General features: G+C 57.1%; 1 protein-coding gene across 1 annotated transcript in view; it reads right to left on the bottom strand.

Annotated features, from left to right (window-relative positions):
- Positions 1-9,691: 9,691 nt before the first annotated feature.
- Positions 9,692-18,945, bottom strand: part of MAPK4 (mitogen-activated protein kinase 4) — a 51,630-nt gene continuing 42,376 nt past the window's right edge. The window contains exons 2-5 of the mRNA XM_062200278.1: positions 18,506-18,650; positions 17,241-17,402; positions 12,859-13,060; positions 9,692-10,588 (exon numbers count right to left, since the gene is read on the bottom strand). Coding sequence (XP_062056262.1) covers positions 9,895-10,588; positions 12,859-13,060; positions 17,241-17,402; positions 18,506-18,650 — 1,203 coding nt within the window. The 3' untranslated portion in view covers positions 9,692-9,894. The remainder of the gene's footprint in view (positions 10,589-12,858; positions 13,061-17,240; positions 17,403-18,505; positions 18,651-18,945) is intronic.

Raw genomic sequence — 18,945 nt, 5'->3', positions numbered from 1 at the left:
CTGGGAGGGTGAAGAGGTTTTCCCTTCCCTAAACAGCACATCTCAAGTCCAAGGAGCCACATTTCCAGCGGTCGGTGGTCACAGGGGGCCAGCGGCGACTGGATTGGACAGTGAGGACTGGGAACGTCAACAAAACTAGGGTTGCAAAAAGCAGGACAGGTGGATTTGATGAGAAAAGAAGCAGGAAGGGAAAGGCCTCCTGTTCCTCGTTTTGTGCAGTTCTCAGGTCTAAGCCGTGCCTGCCCTAGAGCCCACCCTCTCCAGGAGCTGGGGAGCCGGGAGTGTGTGACCCCGCAGGTTCCTGGTCTGTGCCTGCCTTGCGAGACGCTCCCCTGAGCCCCCAGGTGGAGGGAGAAGTGAGACTGGAAAGCACCAGGGAACGGGGCTTGTGGGGGGAGTGCATCTGTGTGGATGCCTTCTCCCAGTAGGTGCCCAGGTGGGAGACCCTGCAGAGAGTAAGTGGGGGAGGGGGGCAGGGGCGGGGACTTGCAGGAGGTGGAATGAGGCTGTTGCTGAAAGGGGCTAAGTGTCCAGCAACCATCTCAGAAAATAGATGGACAAAATGGGAAGGCCAGAGGTTTCTAGGGTAAAGACGCTAAATAACACGGGTGGTGTCCCTTGGTGGCGGGAGGTGACAGGCCACATGTGCCGTCTGTGGAGCCTCTGAGAGCACAGACACAGCCTGCGGCCTGGCTCTTCTGCTCATGTGTCCTCGTGCAATGTAAGGCACAAGGCTGGGTGGAAATAGGGCCCTGGAGCCAGCAGGTGTCTCAGGCGCCGGTGGTGAGTGCTAGCAGACCGCACACCGTGCTCCAGGCTGCAAGTGTAGGAATGGAGCGGAACAAGACTGAGGAGGAGTCAGGGGCCTGCAGTAACCCAGTGCACTGGGCTCCCGGCAGCTGCAGTGTCACAAGGCTCGTGGTGGCTGGCACTGTGGCTCACTAGGTTAAACCTCTGCCTGCGGTGCCGCCATCCCCTATGGACGCTGGTTCCAGTCCCAGCTGCTCCTCTTCTGATCCAGCTCTCTGCTGTGGCCTGGGAAAGCAACAGAAGATGGCCTAGATGCTTGGGCCCCAGCATCCACGTGGGAGACCCAGAAGAGGCTCCTGGCTTCAGATCAGCCCAGTTCTGGCCGTTGCGGCCATTTGGGGAGTGAACCAGCAGGTGAAAACCTTTCTCTCTCTCTTTCTCTCTCTCTCTCTCTCTCTCTCTCTCTCTGTCTCTCCCTCTGTAACTCTACCTCTCAAATAAATAAATAAAATCTTAAAAAAAAGAAGAAGAAGGCTCGTGGCTTCTACTGGCTTAGCCAGAGGGACATCTGTGGCTTTCCCAGCGCTGTGTGAGCGAGGGCAGTTCCAGGGCTGGTCCGGCAGCTTAATGAGGTTCTCATGGACTTGAGCTCTTTCTTTTTCACTCTCTCAGTCTGTTTGTTTTTTTCATCCTTTGGCTTGTTGCCTCATGGTCCCAATATAGCTGCTGCAGTCTCAGCATTGCACCACCGAAAAGCAGGAAGAAGGTGCTGTGGCATAGTAGGCTAAGCCTCTGCCCGTGGCGCCAGCATCCCATATGGGCACCGGTTCATGTCCCGGCTACTTCTGTTCTGATCCTGCTCTCTGCTGTGGCCTGGGAAGGCAGTGGAGGATGGCCCAAGTGCTTGGGCCCCTGCATCCACATGGGAGACCTGGAGGAAGCTCCTGGCTCCTGGCTTCAGATTGGCACAGCTCTGGCCATTGCAGTCATTTGGGGAGTGAACCAGCAGATGGAAGACCTTTCTCTCTGTCTCTCTCTCTTTGTAACTCTGCCTGTCAAATAAATAAATCTTTAAAACAAGAAAGCAGGAAGAAGAGGGTACTGCCCTTTTGAGTACTGAGAAGCTTCTTGGCCGGTGCCGTGGCTCACTAGGCTAATCCTCCACCTGTGGCGCTGGCACGCCGGGTTCTAGTCCCAATTGGGGCGCCAGATTCTGTCCCGGTTGCCCCTCTTCCAGGCCAGCTCTCTGCTGTGGCCCGGGAAGGCAGTGGAGGATGGCCCAAGCGCTTGGGCCCTGCACCCCATGGGAGACCAGGAGAAACACCTGGCTCCTGGCTTTGGATCAGTGTGGTGTGCCGGCTGCAGTGCGCCAGCAGGAGCGGCTATTGGGGAGTGAACCAACGGCAAAAAGGAAGACCTTTCTCTCTGTCTCTCTCTCTCTCTCTCACTGTCCACTCTGCCCATCAAAGAAAAAATAAAAGAGAGAGAAGCTTCTCAGGAAACATCCCTTTTTAGTTCATTTTCCTGGGTCACATGACTGTGGACTGCTCCCAGGAAAGCTGAGGAAGCAACTTTTTTCAGCTTCTGGGGGAGAGAAATGAGAGGAGATGGTGTTGCGATTGGCTTTTGTGGAACCAACCACAGTAGATGCCTCTAGCCCCAAGATAAGGTATCACGGAAGGGAGGGCTCTCGGTTAGGAGCCAGGAGCCACCCGCTTGCTGTGTGACCTTATAGCCATCACCTCGCCTCTCTGAGCCTGTGGCCTTATCTCTAGGGTGAGGCTTCGGATTCTGCCTTAACACCTCTGATTTTGTTAAAACCCCTTTCGGGCACTGGATGAGCTGTCCAGTAGTAAGTAATTAGTTTAATGAGGTCCAGTTTGGCTAAACAGCTGTGGCTCTTCTTCTTGAAAAGGTAGTGTGTGCTAGGCCGAAGGGGCTGCTCCATTCCCCACTGGCTGCCTCTGTCCTGGCCAGGCAGGCAGTGGCAGGGAGGGTGGGCTCCTGAGGCCCCTCCTCCCCAGCAGGCTTTGCTCTCTTACGGCTGCTTCCACCTGCTCTGGTTGGATGGAGTTTTTGTCTGAGTACCTCCCAGAGCCCTGTCTTCAGTTCAAGCCACAGCAAAGACTCACAGGCGACTGTGCACGTTAATCCAATTCCTACACAATGGAGGAGCCGCCCACGTGGGTGAGGAGGGGGCGGTGGGGACAGAGGTGGGGTGAGGCATCAGGGCAGCGAGGCCAAGGGCAGGGGAGAGAGCGTGTGGGCTGGGCGAATTCTCCAGAGGGTGGTGTGTAATTGTTTTTTGTGTTTAATGGGGAACTGAATTTTCCACATTGTTTGATGTAGGATAATGTGGGAATGACAGCAAACCATAACACTGAAAGTGTTACTAGATTCAAATTCCAGATCCACTATTTCCAATTGGTATGCTCTTGTTTATTTTTTTAAAGATTTTATGTATTTGAAAGACAGAGTTACAGAGAGAGGTAGAAACAGAGAGAGAGAGAGAGAGGTCCTCCATCCGCGGGTTCACTCCCCAGATGGCTGCAACGGCCGGAGTTGCACCGATCTGAAGCCAGGAGCTACTTCTGGGTCTCCCATGTGGGTGCAAGGGCCCAAGAACTAGGGCTATCTTCTATTGCTTCCCAGGCCATTAGCAGAGAGCTGGATTGGAAGAGGAGAAGCCAGGACTCGAACCGACACCCATATGGGATGCCAGTGCAGTAGGGGAGGGTTAACGTACTATGCCACAGCACCAGCCCCATGCCTAGGTTTCCTGACCTTGGATAAGTTATTTATCTTGTCTGTTCTTCAGTTTTCCTGTGAAATGGGGGTGAGCAACACACACACCTGCAGTTGTGGGGTTGACAACGGCGGGGCGTGCGTCAAGCCCTGCCTCTCTGTGTCACTCAGGTCCTCTCCGTGGAGGAGCTCAGGTAGAGAAGGAGGAATTGTGGGGCTGGCCGGTCTGGAACCTGCAGGGTGGGCCAGCAGGCTGGAGACCGGGGCAGAGCCTGTGCCACAGCGCAGGTCAGAGGCACCTGCAGGCAGAACCCATATCGCTTTGCTTTATTTGCTTCATCTAGGCCTTGAGTTGATCTGAAAGGGCCACCCACAGTCTGCTTTACTCCAAGTCAGATTCAGGGGTGGGCATCTGGCGGGGAGGGGTCAAGACCTGTGCATCCCAAGTTGGAGCGCTCGTGTTCAACTCCCAGCTCCAGCCCCTAATTCCGGCTCCCTGCTGGTGCAGCCCCTGGGAGGCAGCAGCGAGGGCTGCTGGGGTCTGGATCCTGCCACTGGTGTGGGAGGCCTGGATGTGTTCCTGGCTCCTGGCTGTGGCCTGGCCTGGCCTTTGCTGTTGTATGCATTTGGAGAGTGAACCAGCAGATGGAAGCTCTCTGCCCCCCAAAGAAAGACATGTTGTAAAAAAGACTCCTCCCTTCCTTCCCACCTCCAGGCCCCCAGGAACCTGGCTTTGCAGGTCTCTGGTCATCTTCCAAGGGCTTGGAGCTGGGAGGTAGCTCAGCCTGGCTGCTGACACCTGCCTCATCTTGCTTCTTCTCTATGCTGCGCCTTGCCTCATCAGCTGCATAACCAGAGAGCTCCCTTGGCCTCAGAACACCGAAGCCCTCAGCTCTGTGCCATGGTAGAGCTCTCGAGGAGCTGGAAAGATCTGCCTTCTCAGGCAATCCATCACGTGGGTGGCACAGTTGCCCGGTGGTCATAACCGCGCAGATGGAATGAGCGGTGAACTGGCTTGCAAATTTCTGGAGAGGCTCGGTTTTCATAGGCTGATCCTTATTTAATAAGAAAAGGAGTATTAAGTGTTAGATCCGCTCTGCCTCAGCAGGCATGTTTTTATTATTAACGCTGCGTAGGCTTAAAACGATGTAGGCAGAGCCGGCGTTGCGGCGCAGTGAGTTACACAGCCACCTGCGACTCCCAGCATCCTGTATGGGCGCCAGTTCGAGTCCCAGCAGTTCCACGTCTGATCCAGCTCCCTGCTCATGCATCTGGGAAAGCAGCAGAAGATGGCCTGTGCACTTGGGCCCCTGCACCCACGTGGGTGCAGCTTCTGGCTCCTGGTTTCAGCCTCACCTAGCCCCGGCCAGCGCAGTCATTTGGGAGGTGAATCAGTCTATGGAAGATCTCTCTCTCTCTCTTTCTGCCTTTCAAATAAATAAATCTTTTAAAAACAAGAATGTAGGCACACTGTACAAATAGGATCTTTATTCTGAAGAGTTGCATTGCATCAGCTTTGCTATAGTGTTCTCGTAAGACAAACGCTCACGTGTCTTTAGAACTGCAGGAGACACAGATATATGCACTGCCACTGTGCAGTAAAGGGTTAACTCAGCAGCCTGTGGTTGTTTGAACGCTGTACATTCCAATGAAACGCTGGTGTTTGGGAGGAATGGCCCTTGGCTCCTGGGTCCTGGATGGAAAGTTTGAGCCCTTGGAAGATCCTGCCATGCTGTGCCAGTTGGACCTCTAGGTGGCTGGAGACCAAGTAGCTAAGGTCAGCCCCATGGGCACTGCACGGCTGTGTAAATGGGCTCCCCACCCCACGTCCGTGGGCTCCCTGGTTGACAACACTTCTCAGGTGTTGTCCCACATTGTTGCTGGGAGCATTGGGCACAGCTTCAGGACCTATCCAGGAGGAGACATCTGGCTTCTCTGGACGTCACTCGTGTGCCTTTTTGTGTGGCTGATTCCGACCTGATCCTTCTGCTATAATAAACCACAGCCACGAGGCCCTAAGCTGTTCTGAGCTCTGGGAGCCCTTGTTGAGGATCAGCAACCTCACAGTGGTCTCGGGGACCCCCATGCAGTCTTTGGGCTGAGGTCCTTTGGTGGGGAGAGTGGTGGAGAGGGAACTATGGGAAGGCAAATGTCAGGCAGATGTCCTTGAAGAGTTCACCCGGTGAGACTGAGAGAGAGAGAAAGAGAGAGAGCGCGCTTCCAATCGCTAATTCATTCCTTAAATGTCTATAACAGCCAGGGCTGGGCCGGGCTGAATCCAGGAGCCCAGGATTCTATCTGGGTCTCCCATATGGGTGGCAAGGACCCAAGTACTTGAGCCACCACCTGCTGCTTTCCCAATGTGTATCAGTAGCAGGAACCTGGATTTGGGAGTAGCGGTGAAGACTTGAACCCAACACTCTGATGCAGGATGCAGGTGTCCAAAGCCGTGTCTTGACCATTGCACCGCTACCACATTTGGGGGCATTGTCAGTGGAGTGAGCAAACGCACAGCGTGGCTCACCACCACGCCCTGCTTTGTGAATTTCTCAGTTGTTTACACGGAGGAGCTGTGAACCCTTTTGTCTGCGAGCAGTTCTGGGAGATAGCAGATGAACTGTTGAAGATGAGGCCTTGCTGGCAAGCCACACGTGTGACAGTCACACGCCCTGTCTTTCCTGTGACAAAGCCGGCTTGCTCCACACCTGTCAGCCAGGCCTGGCAGAGGAGGGCGCTTGTGATGACCCCATGGCAGGGACCTTGGGACCGGTATGGTTTCAACCAGGAGCTGGCTCTTTCTGGTTTCAGGGCAGACACAGAGGCGGTCCCTACGATGGGAGAGGAAAGTGGCCCAGGCTTTAGCTGAGCTGCCCGGCTGGAGCGCTCTGCCAAGGAGCCGTTGTAGGCCACAGGTCAGCCCGTTGGTGGGTTGTGTTTGTTTTCCTGAACACAGATTGTACTCAGAACTCTGCCACATTGTCCCTCCCCTGCATGCCTCGGCACCAGAGGACATCACCAGGGCACAGGAGTGTTCCTACAGGGGGTAGTCGAGAATGTGCAGAGCAAGAGAGACAGGTGTCCGAGGAAACGAACTTGAACTTGGGAATCTCCATTGTCAAAAATCTGCAGGGTTTTTGTGATCTCAATGAGATTCTTGACGTAATTGTAATGAGGCAAAACCCACATCTCAAAGACCAGAGTGGGCCTAAAATCAGGCAGGGACACAGGAGCTGTGTGAGTGTCACATTAGCAGGCTGTGACGCAAAGAGCCCATTGTCTCGACACTAAACACTTCTCAGGCATGGCGGGACTGCGGGTCCCAGAGTTGGATTAGTGGGAGCAGTGGCACACACCAAGGTAGATGTTTAGGAGACGTGGAAAGCAAGCCACGGGCCACTCAGAGGAGCACCTTGATTGCTTCCGGCCCTGCTCACCGGAGCTGTACCCGCAGCCCTCTGCCCTGGGACAAGTTTCCATGTGAGAAGGAAGGGCTTCAGGGCTGAGAAATCCGAGCTGGGGAGCAGAGTGCTTTGCCAGCACTGGACAGCTTCCTCTGCCTGGCTGCTGGGCCTGGGAGCTCCCACCTGACCTGCAGTACCCATTTCCTACCTTCTAGTAACCCAGGCCTCCAACTGGACTTCAGGTCTTCCCCAGGCCTCCGACCAGGCTCTGGGCCTTTCTCCTTTGCACACACTTTTCAGGGAGATAGAGTCGTCCCACCCCCCTCATCCCCAGATGATGCATTCCAAGCCCCCAGGGGATGCCTAGAACTGCAGTTCTACACAAACCCCTTTGCTGCTCTGATGGCCCATCTGATAACAGAAGCAGCTTCTAGTGACTAGGGGCTGGTGGGTGGCACATACAGCGTGGACACACTGAACCAAGGGATGATTCGCGGCCCACGCAGACTTCACAGAGCGCTCAGAATGGCATGCAGTGTAGACCTCTTCACTTATGGAATTTTCCATTTAACAGTCTCAGATGGTGGTGGTCCATGGGTAACCGAGAACTGGGGCATGAAATGCACACAAGGGGGCGCTATTGCACTCTCGGCTGTCACTGGAAAATATGGGATCAGGTGCATTTCAGCTCCTATAGCCAAAAGGCCTTTCAAGGGAGTCAAACAGAAACGGATTTTTAAAAGGCACTCTATTGTCTACACGAATATCTGCATTTGTCCAATAATGGATGAAGTGAGGGGGACACGGTGACATGGGCGTTACAAAGGGGTCAGTTGCAAATGGGTAGACTCTCAGGCGGCTGTGGGATGTGGCCCAGGCGGGAATTTCGGCATGGTTGGCTTCCGACGTCTTGTGATGTTGGCCCTTTTGGGGATGAGAGGGAAGGACCAGCTCCAGTCAGTCGCAAGGTTTGGAGCCAGCTCCAAGGTATGGTTTGAAATCCGTGACATGGACACCAGGCCTCACCGGGTGATTCTGCAGCTACTTCCTGATTAGCAATCTGTGCAGACAACCCCCTCCCTGAGCTCCCCCCACCACTGCAACCCCTCCAAACACCGGCTTTCACGGCACAGGGGAAGCCAGCTTGATTCCAATGAACCCAATGGCGTCAAAGATAGGCTCAGACAATGCATAAATGAACAAGAGTGCACACATGAATCTATGTTCTAATAAAACTTTATTTGGCCCAAACTGATCAAGTTTAACAATGTGTAATAGATTCTTTTTTTTAAAACATGAGTCATTATAACAATTCCTCTGTAATAACAATCATATATGAACTCCCGGTCAAGGTCAGCAGCTGGTTCCTTCACCAAGAGCAGCCCTCTGAGGACAAAATGGCACATGAGGAGTGGTGTGCATTTCCTTTTCTTTAAAATAACAAAACCAAAACCCAACCACTTCACATATACATATTCTCTACTTAAAAACAGGTCAGTGTGATTAGTTCTGTTTTAAATATCAGTCCTAACGTGTCACAGGTTTCAGCGTACAACCCCTAGTTTGCTGAACAGATTTAAGGTGCTGGGATGTGAGAGTGAACATGGCCTAGGACCAGCCCTGGAGGGCCCTCTACCTGCAGACTTCCTGTGGGCATCTTGGGGGTGCTGGGGACCAGTAGCAGAGATGGCAGAGTGCTCCAGGGTGCCCAATTGGGAGCTGGCAGTGTCACCACCTTTTGCTCCTGCACAGGGCCTGCCTGTGTGCTCCAGCCTCATCCTGGCCTACACTACTGAACTACAAGCAGCATACTTGCTTTCTGTCCCTTGCTTGTCTACCCTGCTGGTGCCTGACCCCTGAGGGCCCTGGATTGGCACCCCTTCTTTCCTACCCTCCTATCTTTCTAGATTCCTTGGCCTCAAGGTCACTAGCTCTCCAGCCACATTTCTTTAGGGCCCGTTCTTCGCCCTAAGGTTAAGACGATCAGAGTCAAGGGCAGCATTAACCAAGAGTGATGGTTTCCGAGAGAAACCTTCTAACACGTTTGCTCAATGGCAGGCACTCACTGCTTTCCTCTAAGCGAACACTTTGCGCCAAGAGCATAAGGTCCCGAGGTAGGCTTGGCGGGGAGCTGTGGCTACAGGGAGTGGGGGGGGGGGTCCTAGGGGTGGGCTACAGGGGCTCCTGGCACTGCTATCTTCAAACTCACCCGTGTACGCCATGCACTGGGGCCTGAGGGCTGCGTGTGCATGTGTGTGTCAGGAAAGTGCATAGGGAGTGATTGCTGGGGTAGGCGTGTGCACAAGCCTGGGAGAATGACTGACTATAGCAATGGTCCCCAACCCGCTGGGATCTGAAACACCCAGTTCAGACCACACAGGAACAAGGCAAAGAGAGGGGTGGGTGGCGGGAGGAGAGCATAGAAGCACACAGGGAGCCAGGGAGGAATACCCTTGGTGAGGGGCAGAAAAACGGGCTTCCCGTTACTTTGGGAATTCAAGGAACACTGCTCTGAATCCAAGAACACGGGACGGGTCCGATGGCAGTGGACAGGGAAGAAAACACCGTGGCCCAGGTTTTCCGATCGAGGCCAGCCACTGGCTGCCACCGACCCGGCCTGCCATCTTCAGCGAGTCATTTTGCTTGTCGGGGCCACTCGTCCTGCCTCGGCTTCGGTTGAGGCTAGTGGGCAGAAGGCCTGCGAGACTTTGCACGGCGCGGCCCAGGCAGGGCCTGCAGACTGCTGCCCAGTTTCTTCCCTGCGCGCCACCACCTGCGAAACGCACCCCCCCTCCCCCTTGCTGGCCCGGGCCCATGCCCCATCAGGCTCCTGTCCAATCCCGCTCCCAGAGGTTAAAGGCTCGTTATTAAGGCAGTTTAAGCAATGGACATTCCTCGGCTCCTCGGATCCTACAGGTGTTCTGCTCCCCGCAGGGCAGCAGCGAGGGGCACGCGGGCAGGCGGGGGAGCCCGGCTTTGCCCCGAGACCCCTCGGCCCTCACCACCGTTCTTTGGAGAAGGCCTCTGTCTGCACGAGGTCGCCAGGGTGCTCGGGGATGCACGCGCCGTTGAGGTCGCCCAGCTTGTTGTCCTGCAGGTCCTCGGGCTTGGAGCAGAGCTTCAGCGCGCGCGAGATGAACACGTCCAGGTCGAACTGCGGGCTGGCGCCGCCATCGCCGACCGCGGGGCGGCCTGGGGGCGAGGCGGCTCGGCGGCGCTCGGGGCTGGCAGGTGCGCGGTCGCCGCCGGCCTGCGTGCTCTGCACCCACTGGGCGATCTCCAGGAAGAGGCTGGCGGGCTCGTCCTCGCGCGGCCCCGCGCCCGCCGCCCCCGCCGCCGCCGCTGCCGGGGGCGCGCCGGCCGCCTGCTTCCAGTGCGACAGGTCCAGGATGAGCTTGGGCTCCGAGTAGTGGTGCGGCTTGCTGTCGCGCCACAGCAGCTTGTCCAGGTAGGACGGCGAGCCCACCTTGTAGTCGCACGAGCGCCCGTAGTCGGCCTCGAAGGCGCGCTCCATGGACGAGTGCGACTGCTCCAGGAAGCGCTCGGAGCTGCTCTGCGAGTCCTTGCGCGGGTCCACCTGCACGTCCTCGGCCAGCGGCGCCGAGCCCGCGCGCGGGTCACGCTGCACCTCGCTCGCGTCCTGGCACCGGTCGGGCCGCCACTCCAGGTCTGAGGACAGGCTCACCGGGTATCTGCAAGGCACACACAGAGTCGTGACTGGACCCTCGGGAGCTGGCTTCCAGGAGGGGGTCAAGCCCCCGAGCCCCGCTGCCCCTGAGCCCCCCCTAGCCTTTGAGGGACCTATTGTTGGGCTTACCCCTTGCAGTCACTCAAAACCATCCAAATGTTTCTATGTGTTAGGGATTCGCTGATCTACGCACCACTGGACACGTGAGCCAAAGTCCCTGTCCCCATGAATGCACCTGCCATGCCCTTCCGACCTTGAGCGATCCTGTTAAAATGCAGATGGTGTCTCCGCAGATCGGAGGTGATGCGGAGTCTGCATTTCTAACAGGCTCCCAGCTGTTGAGGATGGCACTGGTCCTTGGACCACACTTGGAGTGGCAAGTCCCTAAGGAGTGATGCTCAACCCTAGCTCAGAGTAGACTCCCCTGGGGGCCTGCCCCACCCCCATGGCCAAGCCTGGTTCAGTAGGTCTCAGGCAGGGCCCTGTAGCAGCCTGATATGCAAACCTCCCCGAGTGATTCAAAGGTGCAGCCAGGGCTGACAGCCCCTGCCCTACTGGCTCTGCTTGGGTGCCCCGCAGCGCCCCGCATTGGAGCAGAGCAGGTGGGGCTACAGAAGGGCACCCCCAGGACAGCCCAGAGATCCTTGGAATGCTGCCCCTGCAGACACGCCGCAGCTCTGGAGGGGGAAGTCAGCTCTCCTAGAGCAGCCGGGCAGGCGGACCTTCGGCTCTGGCTGAGCCCCCCTCCGGTGCCAGGTACTTGGTGCGGAGCCGTGGTGTGGGGGAGGCGGGGAGTGCAGAGGAAGCGGCAGCCAGCAGGAGGCTGTGCCCACACAGGACAGACAGGTAAGCCAAGGACAGGCGAAGGGGCAGAGCAGGCAGTTGCGTGCATGGTTTGACGGGCATGGGGGGGCCTGGGGCTGCCCACTTCCTGGTGACATCATCAGGACTGGAACCTCTCCCAGAGCGGAACACCGCCTCCCTGCGGGAGTGGCCTTGCAATAGCAGGGATTCCCAGGAGGCAGAGCTCGAAAAGACCCTAACCCTTGGCAGCTACCTGCTGAGGGCGGAACTGGGCTTCCTAGCAACCCTGAGGACTTGTGTCACCACCCCTGTCTTGGAGGTGAGGACACCGGCCTTCCTGGGGTGACGCAGTCGGCGCACGGCAGCAGGGCCTGCAGCAAGGGCCATGCTGTCTCCCTCACACAGGTGCAATGAGAAAGGCTGGGAGCAGAGAGGCACCAGGTGCAGGGGTGGGCAGAGTTGACGGCTGGTGACCAAAGGGATGCCGCAGCGGTTTTCCTGGCATCAGCTCCGTGCGGAACCAAGGTTCTGCACCCCAGATGGTGGGGGGGAGGGGTGCGGGGAGCACAGTCCAGGGCAGGCCTGGAGAGGCTTCATCAATCTCTGTATGCCGACGACCCTTGAAAACCACCATTTACAACGACAAGAAGCCTGTCCAAAAATAGCAATGTCGCCTGGCCCTCCCTGGGCGCCTCCTTCAGCTGTAACCCATCATCTGTCAAACGACAGAAAAAGAGAAACTGCTCATCTGTCGCTTACATAATCGGCCGTCGCATTCCCACAGCCGCGGGACTCCTGGTGAGGTGCCGAGCCCTGCCCACTCTTTCTAAGCCGGGCTGCTGCCGGCATCCCCAGAACTAGCAGGTGGCGATGCCGAAACGTTAAGGTGCCTGAGCTGAGAGTGATCGGACAGGAAGGGGATCCACGAGACCATCTGGGTCCAGGCAGAGGTCATGTAACAATGCATTCTCTACCCTGCACACATCATGGGGGGTGGCTTCCGGGGACCCTGGTCGAGGACTCTGAGCCCAGTGCCATTCAGCAAGATAGAGTCCTGTGATTGGTTGTTCAGAGGTGTGTGACGTGGGTGCAGACCGGGGAGAGCCCCACACGGGCCAGGTGTTAGCTGTGTGTTGTGACACCAGTCTTAGCCTCTCTGAGCAATGGATTCCACGTGTCAGGGGGCCTCTCTTATTGGTGTCCTCAGAAGGTGCAGATGAGAAGTTCTGCATTGCTTTCTCGCCCTGTGTTGGGTCAGTTGACTTTTCAAGGCATGTTCTCGGGCTGCTGGAAGTGAGTGTTTACCGTAGGTACTCACTAAATACTTGCCCAATGTTGTCTGCAACCCTGTGTTCGGTAGACTCAGGGTGGTGAGCAAAGCTGGGAGTTGCTGTGTCACGCAAAGGGAAGCCCCTGACCCACACACACACTCAGTGGGCTACATAGCCCGGGAAGCCCCTGGCACCGCACCTGTCCCAGTTGGAGAGCTGGCTCTGGCTGGCGGCCATCAGCACAATGTCGTCGATCTCGTCCTCAATGTGGAATGGGTGTTGCGAGGTGGGCTCGTCCTCAGGGCACGAGTACGGGCTCATGTAGGGGTGCTGCAGCCCCATCTCGGCTGTGAGGCGATCCATGGGGTTGAAGGTCAGGATCTTCTCCAGGAAGTCGATGGCTGTGGGGAGCAGAGTGCAAGGTGAGGGTCATTTATTGCCTTTGGCAAGTGCGGGAAGCTCAGTGGCATGGTGACCTGGTGTCTGTGATAGGGGGACAGCCACTACCTTACAGGTGGGAAGGTGCCCCTCGCCACACCCCTCTGCTAAGGACTAAGGGCTTCTGGGTTGGGTAGAGGAGCCAGCATCCCAGGTGTCAGTGGGGATAAGGCAAACACGGCTGGGAGGGCGGGGACAGGGCCTCCACTGCCCACAGCTCCTGTGTCCCCTCTGGAAGTTTGACAAATGAGGGCAGGCAGGCTGGATAGACAATCAAACACTGAAGGCCGGGGCTGGGGCTCCCTGCCGCACTAGGCAGTAACCCTTTAGTGGCTAGATCTTAGTAGTGGGGACCCGGGTGGGGGAAGCACCCTCAGAAGCTGTGTGCAGCAGCTGTTGCCAGCCAAGGCGAGGGCACTGGGGTTTCAGCAGCCTGTGGGGTGTTGTGGGGTGCCCTGGCTGGAGGTCAGCTTTGCATGTGGGTGCTGGAGTCCTTTCTCCTGTGAGTTTGGCCCTGGGCTATCTCAGTGCAAGGTCTAGCCTAGAGCTTTGTATTGCTTCTCAGCACTGGAGTGCCTGGAGGCTTGAACTCTGTCTTGGCTACTCAGATCCCAGCCCAGGAGGAGAGGGAGAGTTGGTGCTGAGCTGAGGCCCAGGCTGCCTACCCCTCCCAGGGCTCCTGGTGGGTCCCAGCCTGCATGCTGAATCTACCCCTCCCTCACACCCGCCCTGGATAGCTGTGTGGGAAAAGTCATCAGTGGTTCAGGAAATTAATGGATTCAGGAGGTCACTGGCCTCCAGGGAGGGCTCAGTGCTGCTGGGTAACCCTAGATGGAGACATTAGGTAAGCAAGGCAGTGACTGACTGCCCCAAACACTGGTACACAGACAGTGTTCCTGGGTCTGAGGCCGCAGACCTCAGAGAGGATCCATCTCACAAAGCTCCAGGATAGCAACATGGGGCCCTCCAGGGCAGGGCCCAGCCCCAGGCCTGGGCAGGCTGCACCCCTGTGGGCCTCCTGCTCTTCCTCTGCCCCATCCATGACACTGGACAGGGCATTGAGGGATTTGTGGCTGTGAACCCTGCAGACAGTATCCCTGTTGTACTCATCGATAAAAAGCCCCCAGCAGGTGGAAAGTGCTGGCCCCCAAGGCCACTCCAGCAGTGTCCTGGGTGAGACTCTCCTCTCCGCCCTCTGGGCCGCCCAGGCATTTTGGGGGACCAAGGGCATTAGGAAATTCTTCCTTCTACCCACCATGTCTGCCTTCTTAAACTCCTATCCTGGGCCCAGCTCGGCCCTCTGGGGTCCCCCCCTGGATCGGCATGCTCTCGCTGCACGGGTCATGTCCCACGTGAGACCCCCACCTGGAAGAGCACTGCCTGCCCTGGCTCTCCCAGCCTCTCCTGCAGTGAGCTGTGGCTGTGTGGTGGGCACCAGTAGAAGGGGGTGGGAGCGACGCGTGCAGCCCACTTCCAGGCCCGACCCATGCCAGCCCTCTGTTAGTCTCTGCTCCTTCCATGCCAACTTTGGCTGCTCAGTGACCGCACACACCATGGGTTGAAGATGGCCCAGACCTTCCAACGGCCTGGGTCCTAGGCAGAGCCACTCCTTCTCCCCTCCCCCCAACTCTCTGGATAAGAAACGGGCCATGAAGAAATGGCGAGTGGGTTGATTCCAGCTTATCCACCACACAGCCACACCTCACTGCAGGAGAGGCTGGGAGGGCCAGGGCAGGCAGCGCTCTGCCAGGAGGGGGTTTTGCGAGAGGCACCTGCTTCCCCTTAGTGCATGTGCCACACTGGGCTCAAGCCCCTTGGATGCCTTTAAGGCGATTCCTGTTCATCGGGTCACCTTCCCACGGCCCAGTCCCCCAGGGCTCCTCGATGGATTCTCAGGAGCATCGCTGGGCACGGAGAGGCAGCTGGACGGGACCCTGCACACCTGCTTCATCCAGGGCGCTCCCTTTACCTGTTCTGCATCTCAGGCCTTGCAGATTTGCCACTTGAGGTGTATGTATTTCTTGTCCTAAAAGCAGCTCCACACTAAGAGCCTTTGGTGGGGGCCTGCAGCCCGCCTCCCTGGTCCTACACCTGCTACCTGGTGGGCGTTTTGGCTCCTGCACACTGATGTCCCCTAGACTGATTCCTGGTAGCCTCTGACCCCTTGTGGCCTCTTCCTGTGTTGTGTCCTTGGCTCTTGAGTGCACAGCAGGGAGGGGCGGAATTCCAGGGCTACCGGGGACTGTTCTTGGGCAGGTGGGTTTGTGCTCCTTCTCCCACAGATATTTCAATTCAGTGAGGCCTCATTATCCCAACACCAGAAGCCCACCTGGGTCACTTTTTCAAGGCCAGAGGCAGACAAGATGCCACACTGGGAGGGTGACTCCTGCCTGGCTCCCGTGAGCATCTATCTGTTCAACGACAGGATCAAGTCCAGGCTCAAGAGCCTCTTGTCCCTCCTACCTCTCCGGCTTCACTTCCTCCAACCAGGAGCCCTCACCCCTTCCTCCAGGCTGGCTTCCGGGTCTTCCCTGTCTTCCAGCTGGGCCATCTCATGCATCCTTGAGCCTCTATCCCCAGCACAGTTCTGCAGCCATGGTGGGTTAATCCACATCAGCTGGTGTTGGTGACGACGGTGGGGAGCTTTGCCTGCTTTCAGGCACCAATGCTGACTCCCCTGGGACCAGGCCTACCCTTCTTAGCTGTCACCCCTGGGAGGCTGCGTGTGTCTGCATAGGGGAGGGGGGACTTGTCACAGGTGACACAGCCCTGAGCCAGAATTCCTGAGCAGTGAACATGGCCCTCGGTGCATGGTGGGATTCCCTCAGAAGCCTAGGACGCCACGTCAGTATGGATGGGCTGAGTCTTACTCTGTGCTGTTATATACCACGCCCCCCCCCCCCCCCCATGATGGGCAGACTCTGGCAGTGTATGGAACAGGGACCACGGCCAAAGGCGTTGTTGGTCCAAGTTCCTGGCTTCCTGAGCGGGGAAGAGTGTGGCAGGTGCAGCCGGCCTGCATCTCATGTCTGTCCCCTTCTTTCCCAGTGAGGGACACAAAGTGTCAGGGACTCAATGCCCATTTCACAGCCGCCACGCAGTCAGGTGGGGCAAATGACGAAGTTCCGGCCCATCGGGCTTGAGTGGAAGTGAGCGAGACACATTTTGGCTCAGGACATTGAAGGCAAAGGGATCTCCCCCCACCCCACCCCTCCACCTTCCTCTCTGGGGGTCAGACCAACACCCCACGCTGGCAGCACAGGGCGGAGAACCTGGGCCTGGGGTGACCGTGTTGGGACGTTTCTTCTTTTTTATACTAAATAATAAATGAACCTCGGCTAAGCCATTGGGAATTTGTGTCTCTCTCAGAATCGGCTGAACCTATCTCCTGTGTTATTCAGGGAGTCCTGGCAGGCAGGAGACCTGAGAGCCCATGATGACAGCAACATCTAAGGTTGACGGAGCAACTCTCCTGCACCAAGGGTGTCTCCAGTTCTCCTTTACTTCACTGTCACAGCTCCCCCGTGAGTGATCTTTTACTGTAGTCACTTTACAGTTACGGAAGCCGAGATGCAGAGGGGTTGAGTAACTGGCCCAGAGCCACACAGCGGCCCCTGCTGGGGCTGGGGCTGACCCACCAGCTGAGAAAGCTCGCATTCTTCACACCAGATCATGCCTGGTGTGAAAAATAACAGGGAGGGGAGTGAAGGAAGGTGAGCCACGGACAAAGAGAAGGCAGGGGAGGCAAGATCAGGGGGACCACGGGTGACTGCCCCGGAGCTGCTATGGGGCCACGTGCAGAGGTGCAGCGTGCTCCGTTTGGAAGCACAGCTGGAGCGGTGCCTGGGGCCAGAAGAGCTCTGGGTTTGGGATCCGTTGTTCAGGTTTTGAGACCTCTGCGTGGGTTTTCCTGGCCAAGCATCCCTCATCTGAACGCTTTTGAGCATCTCACACAGTTCCGGGTGTGCAGCATTTTGGATTTCAGATTCCTGAGTGGGGATGCCCAGCCTGTAACGGGGGGCAGGCGCCTGCTGCCCAGGGAGCCTCTGCCTCTGCCTCCAAGGACTGCACTCCGCCCCTCGCCCCCATGGTGCAGCCAGGGCCCAGCCTCCAGCTCGCTGGCCGGGCCTCAGGCTCAGGTACCTTCGCTGTCCACGTCCGGGAGCAGCTTGCGCAGTGGCCTCTTCACCTGCCAGCTGCTATTGACGAAGGAAGGCATCACCCTGAGCAGCTCGTCCTTGTCTTCCTCCCGGATTACAGGGATGGTCTCCAGGATGAGCTGCATCTGCTCCAGCTCGTGGGCCCCTGCGGAGGCAGACGGTCCATGCTGAGTGCGCTGCCCGGGCGGCTGGGGTGTGCAGGAGCCCCAGAGTGCCTCCCGCTGGCCCGCGAGGGCATCGCAGGGAGACACGGCACTCGGGCTCTGGGCTTTGCTCTGCCTCTAACTTGCTGTGTGACCCTGGGCAGGTTGCCTGCCATCTCTGGGTCTGCCTTTGTCAAGTGTAGAGTGAGGGAGTCGAATCTGGTCATCTCTAAGGCCCTATCCATTCCTTAGCATGCTGTGCCTCGGCACTGGTCCATCTGCTAGGGACCGAGTCAGCAGGCACTAAAGTGGGGCAGCCTGGCCTAGGCCTTCCCAGTGTCCCTTCCCACAGGCCTCTGCAGATGCAGGCTTAGGGAGGAGACCAGGTAAGGTGAGGAAAGAGCTTTATTCTTTCATTTCCAATGGGGAGGCGTCCAGCCAGAAGTAGGAGCAAGTTAGAGGTAGAGGAGGAAGGGGCTGAAAACAGGGTTTTTTCATTGGTCAATCTCAAGGTCTTAGAACAGGTGTGTGTTAGCCCATCTGGGCTGTTATGATAAAGTACCATATAGTGGAGGTTTGTGAACAGCAAATGTTCATTTCTCTCAGTTTTAGATGCTGGGAAGTCCAAGATCAAGTTCTGGAGGCTATCAGACGTGGTGGCCTGTCCTTTCTTGCTGTGCCTTCATATGGTGGAAGGGACAAACAAGCTCCCTCGGGCTGGTCTCTTAGAGCACCATCCCCAATTATGAGGGCTCCACCTGATGACCTACCTGCTTCCTAAAGGCTCACCTGTTCCTATCATCACCTTGGGGATTAAGATTTCAGCCTATGAATGTTGGAGGGGGGCGGGACCCAGTCCTGTAGGTAGCAAAGTGCTGACTTGATCGCCCTGGTCTGCACTCCAGAGGTGAGGTTTTAGTCTCTCCAGTGCTTTTGCCTGAGATTATCACAGTAAGTCACCTCCCACCACTGCCATAAGAGCCACAGAAGTAATTCTGGCCACAAGCTGGTGTGGTGCGTGATTTGCATGTGTTTTGCACTCCATTTTCCCCTTTTTCTAGAGCGGCCCGAGGGGAGAAGGTGGGTGGCACAGCCAGGAACTTACCAGCAAAGAGCATCCTCCCCGTGAGCATCTCAGCCAGGATGCAGCCTGCAGCCCACATGTCGATGGCTTTGGTGTAGTTGTTGGGGGACAGGAGCAGTCGTGGGGAGCGGTACCACTTTGTGACCAACCCTTCTGACAGATAACCCTGGAAGACAGAGCCCCCAGCCCCCATGATCAGACCACGGCAGATGCCCTCCCTCCCGGCCCCTCCCAGTGTCCCCTCCCGTAGACCCCCCTCCGGAGGATCCCTTTTATTCTTGCTCCTTTTCCCCTTGCTCTTGAACATGACTGAACAGAAGTCTGGTCAGAGGGACTGAGCCTGGCCTGTGGGGCTCACAGGCTCTGGTGGGAGGGTCCCTTCTTTGTAGAAAGCGGTCCAGGTAGCGATGTTTTCGAGGCGATGAACTCCCACCCCAACTTGATGTAACTATGCTCAAGTT

Source organism: Lepus europaeus, chromosome 9, assembly GCF_033115175.1.
Source record: "Lepus europaeus isolate LE1 chromosome 9, mLepTim1.pri, whole genome shotgun sequence".
NCBI lineage: Eukaryota > Metazoa > Chordata > Mammalia > Lagomorpha > Leporidae > Lepus > Lepus europaeus.
This window is presented reverse-complemented; position numbering and strand designations above follow the sequence as displayed.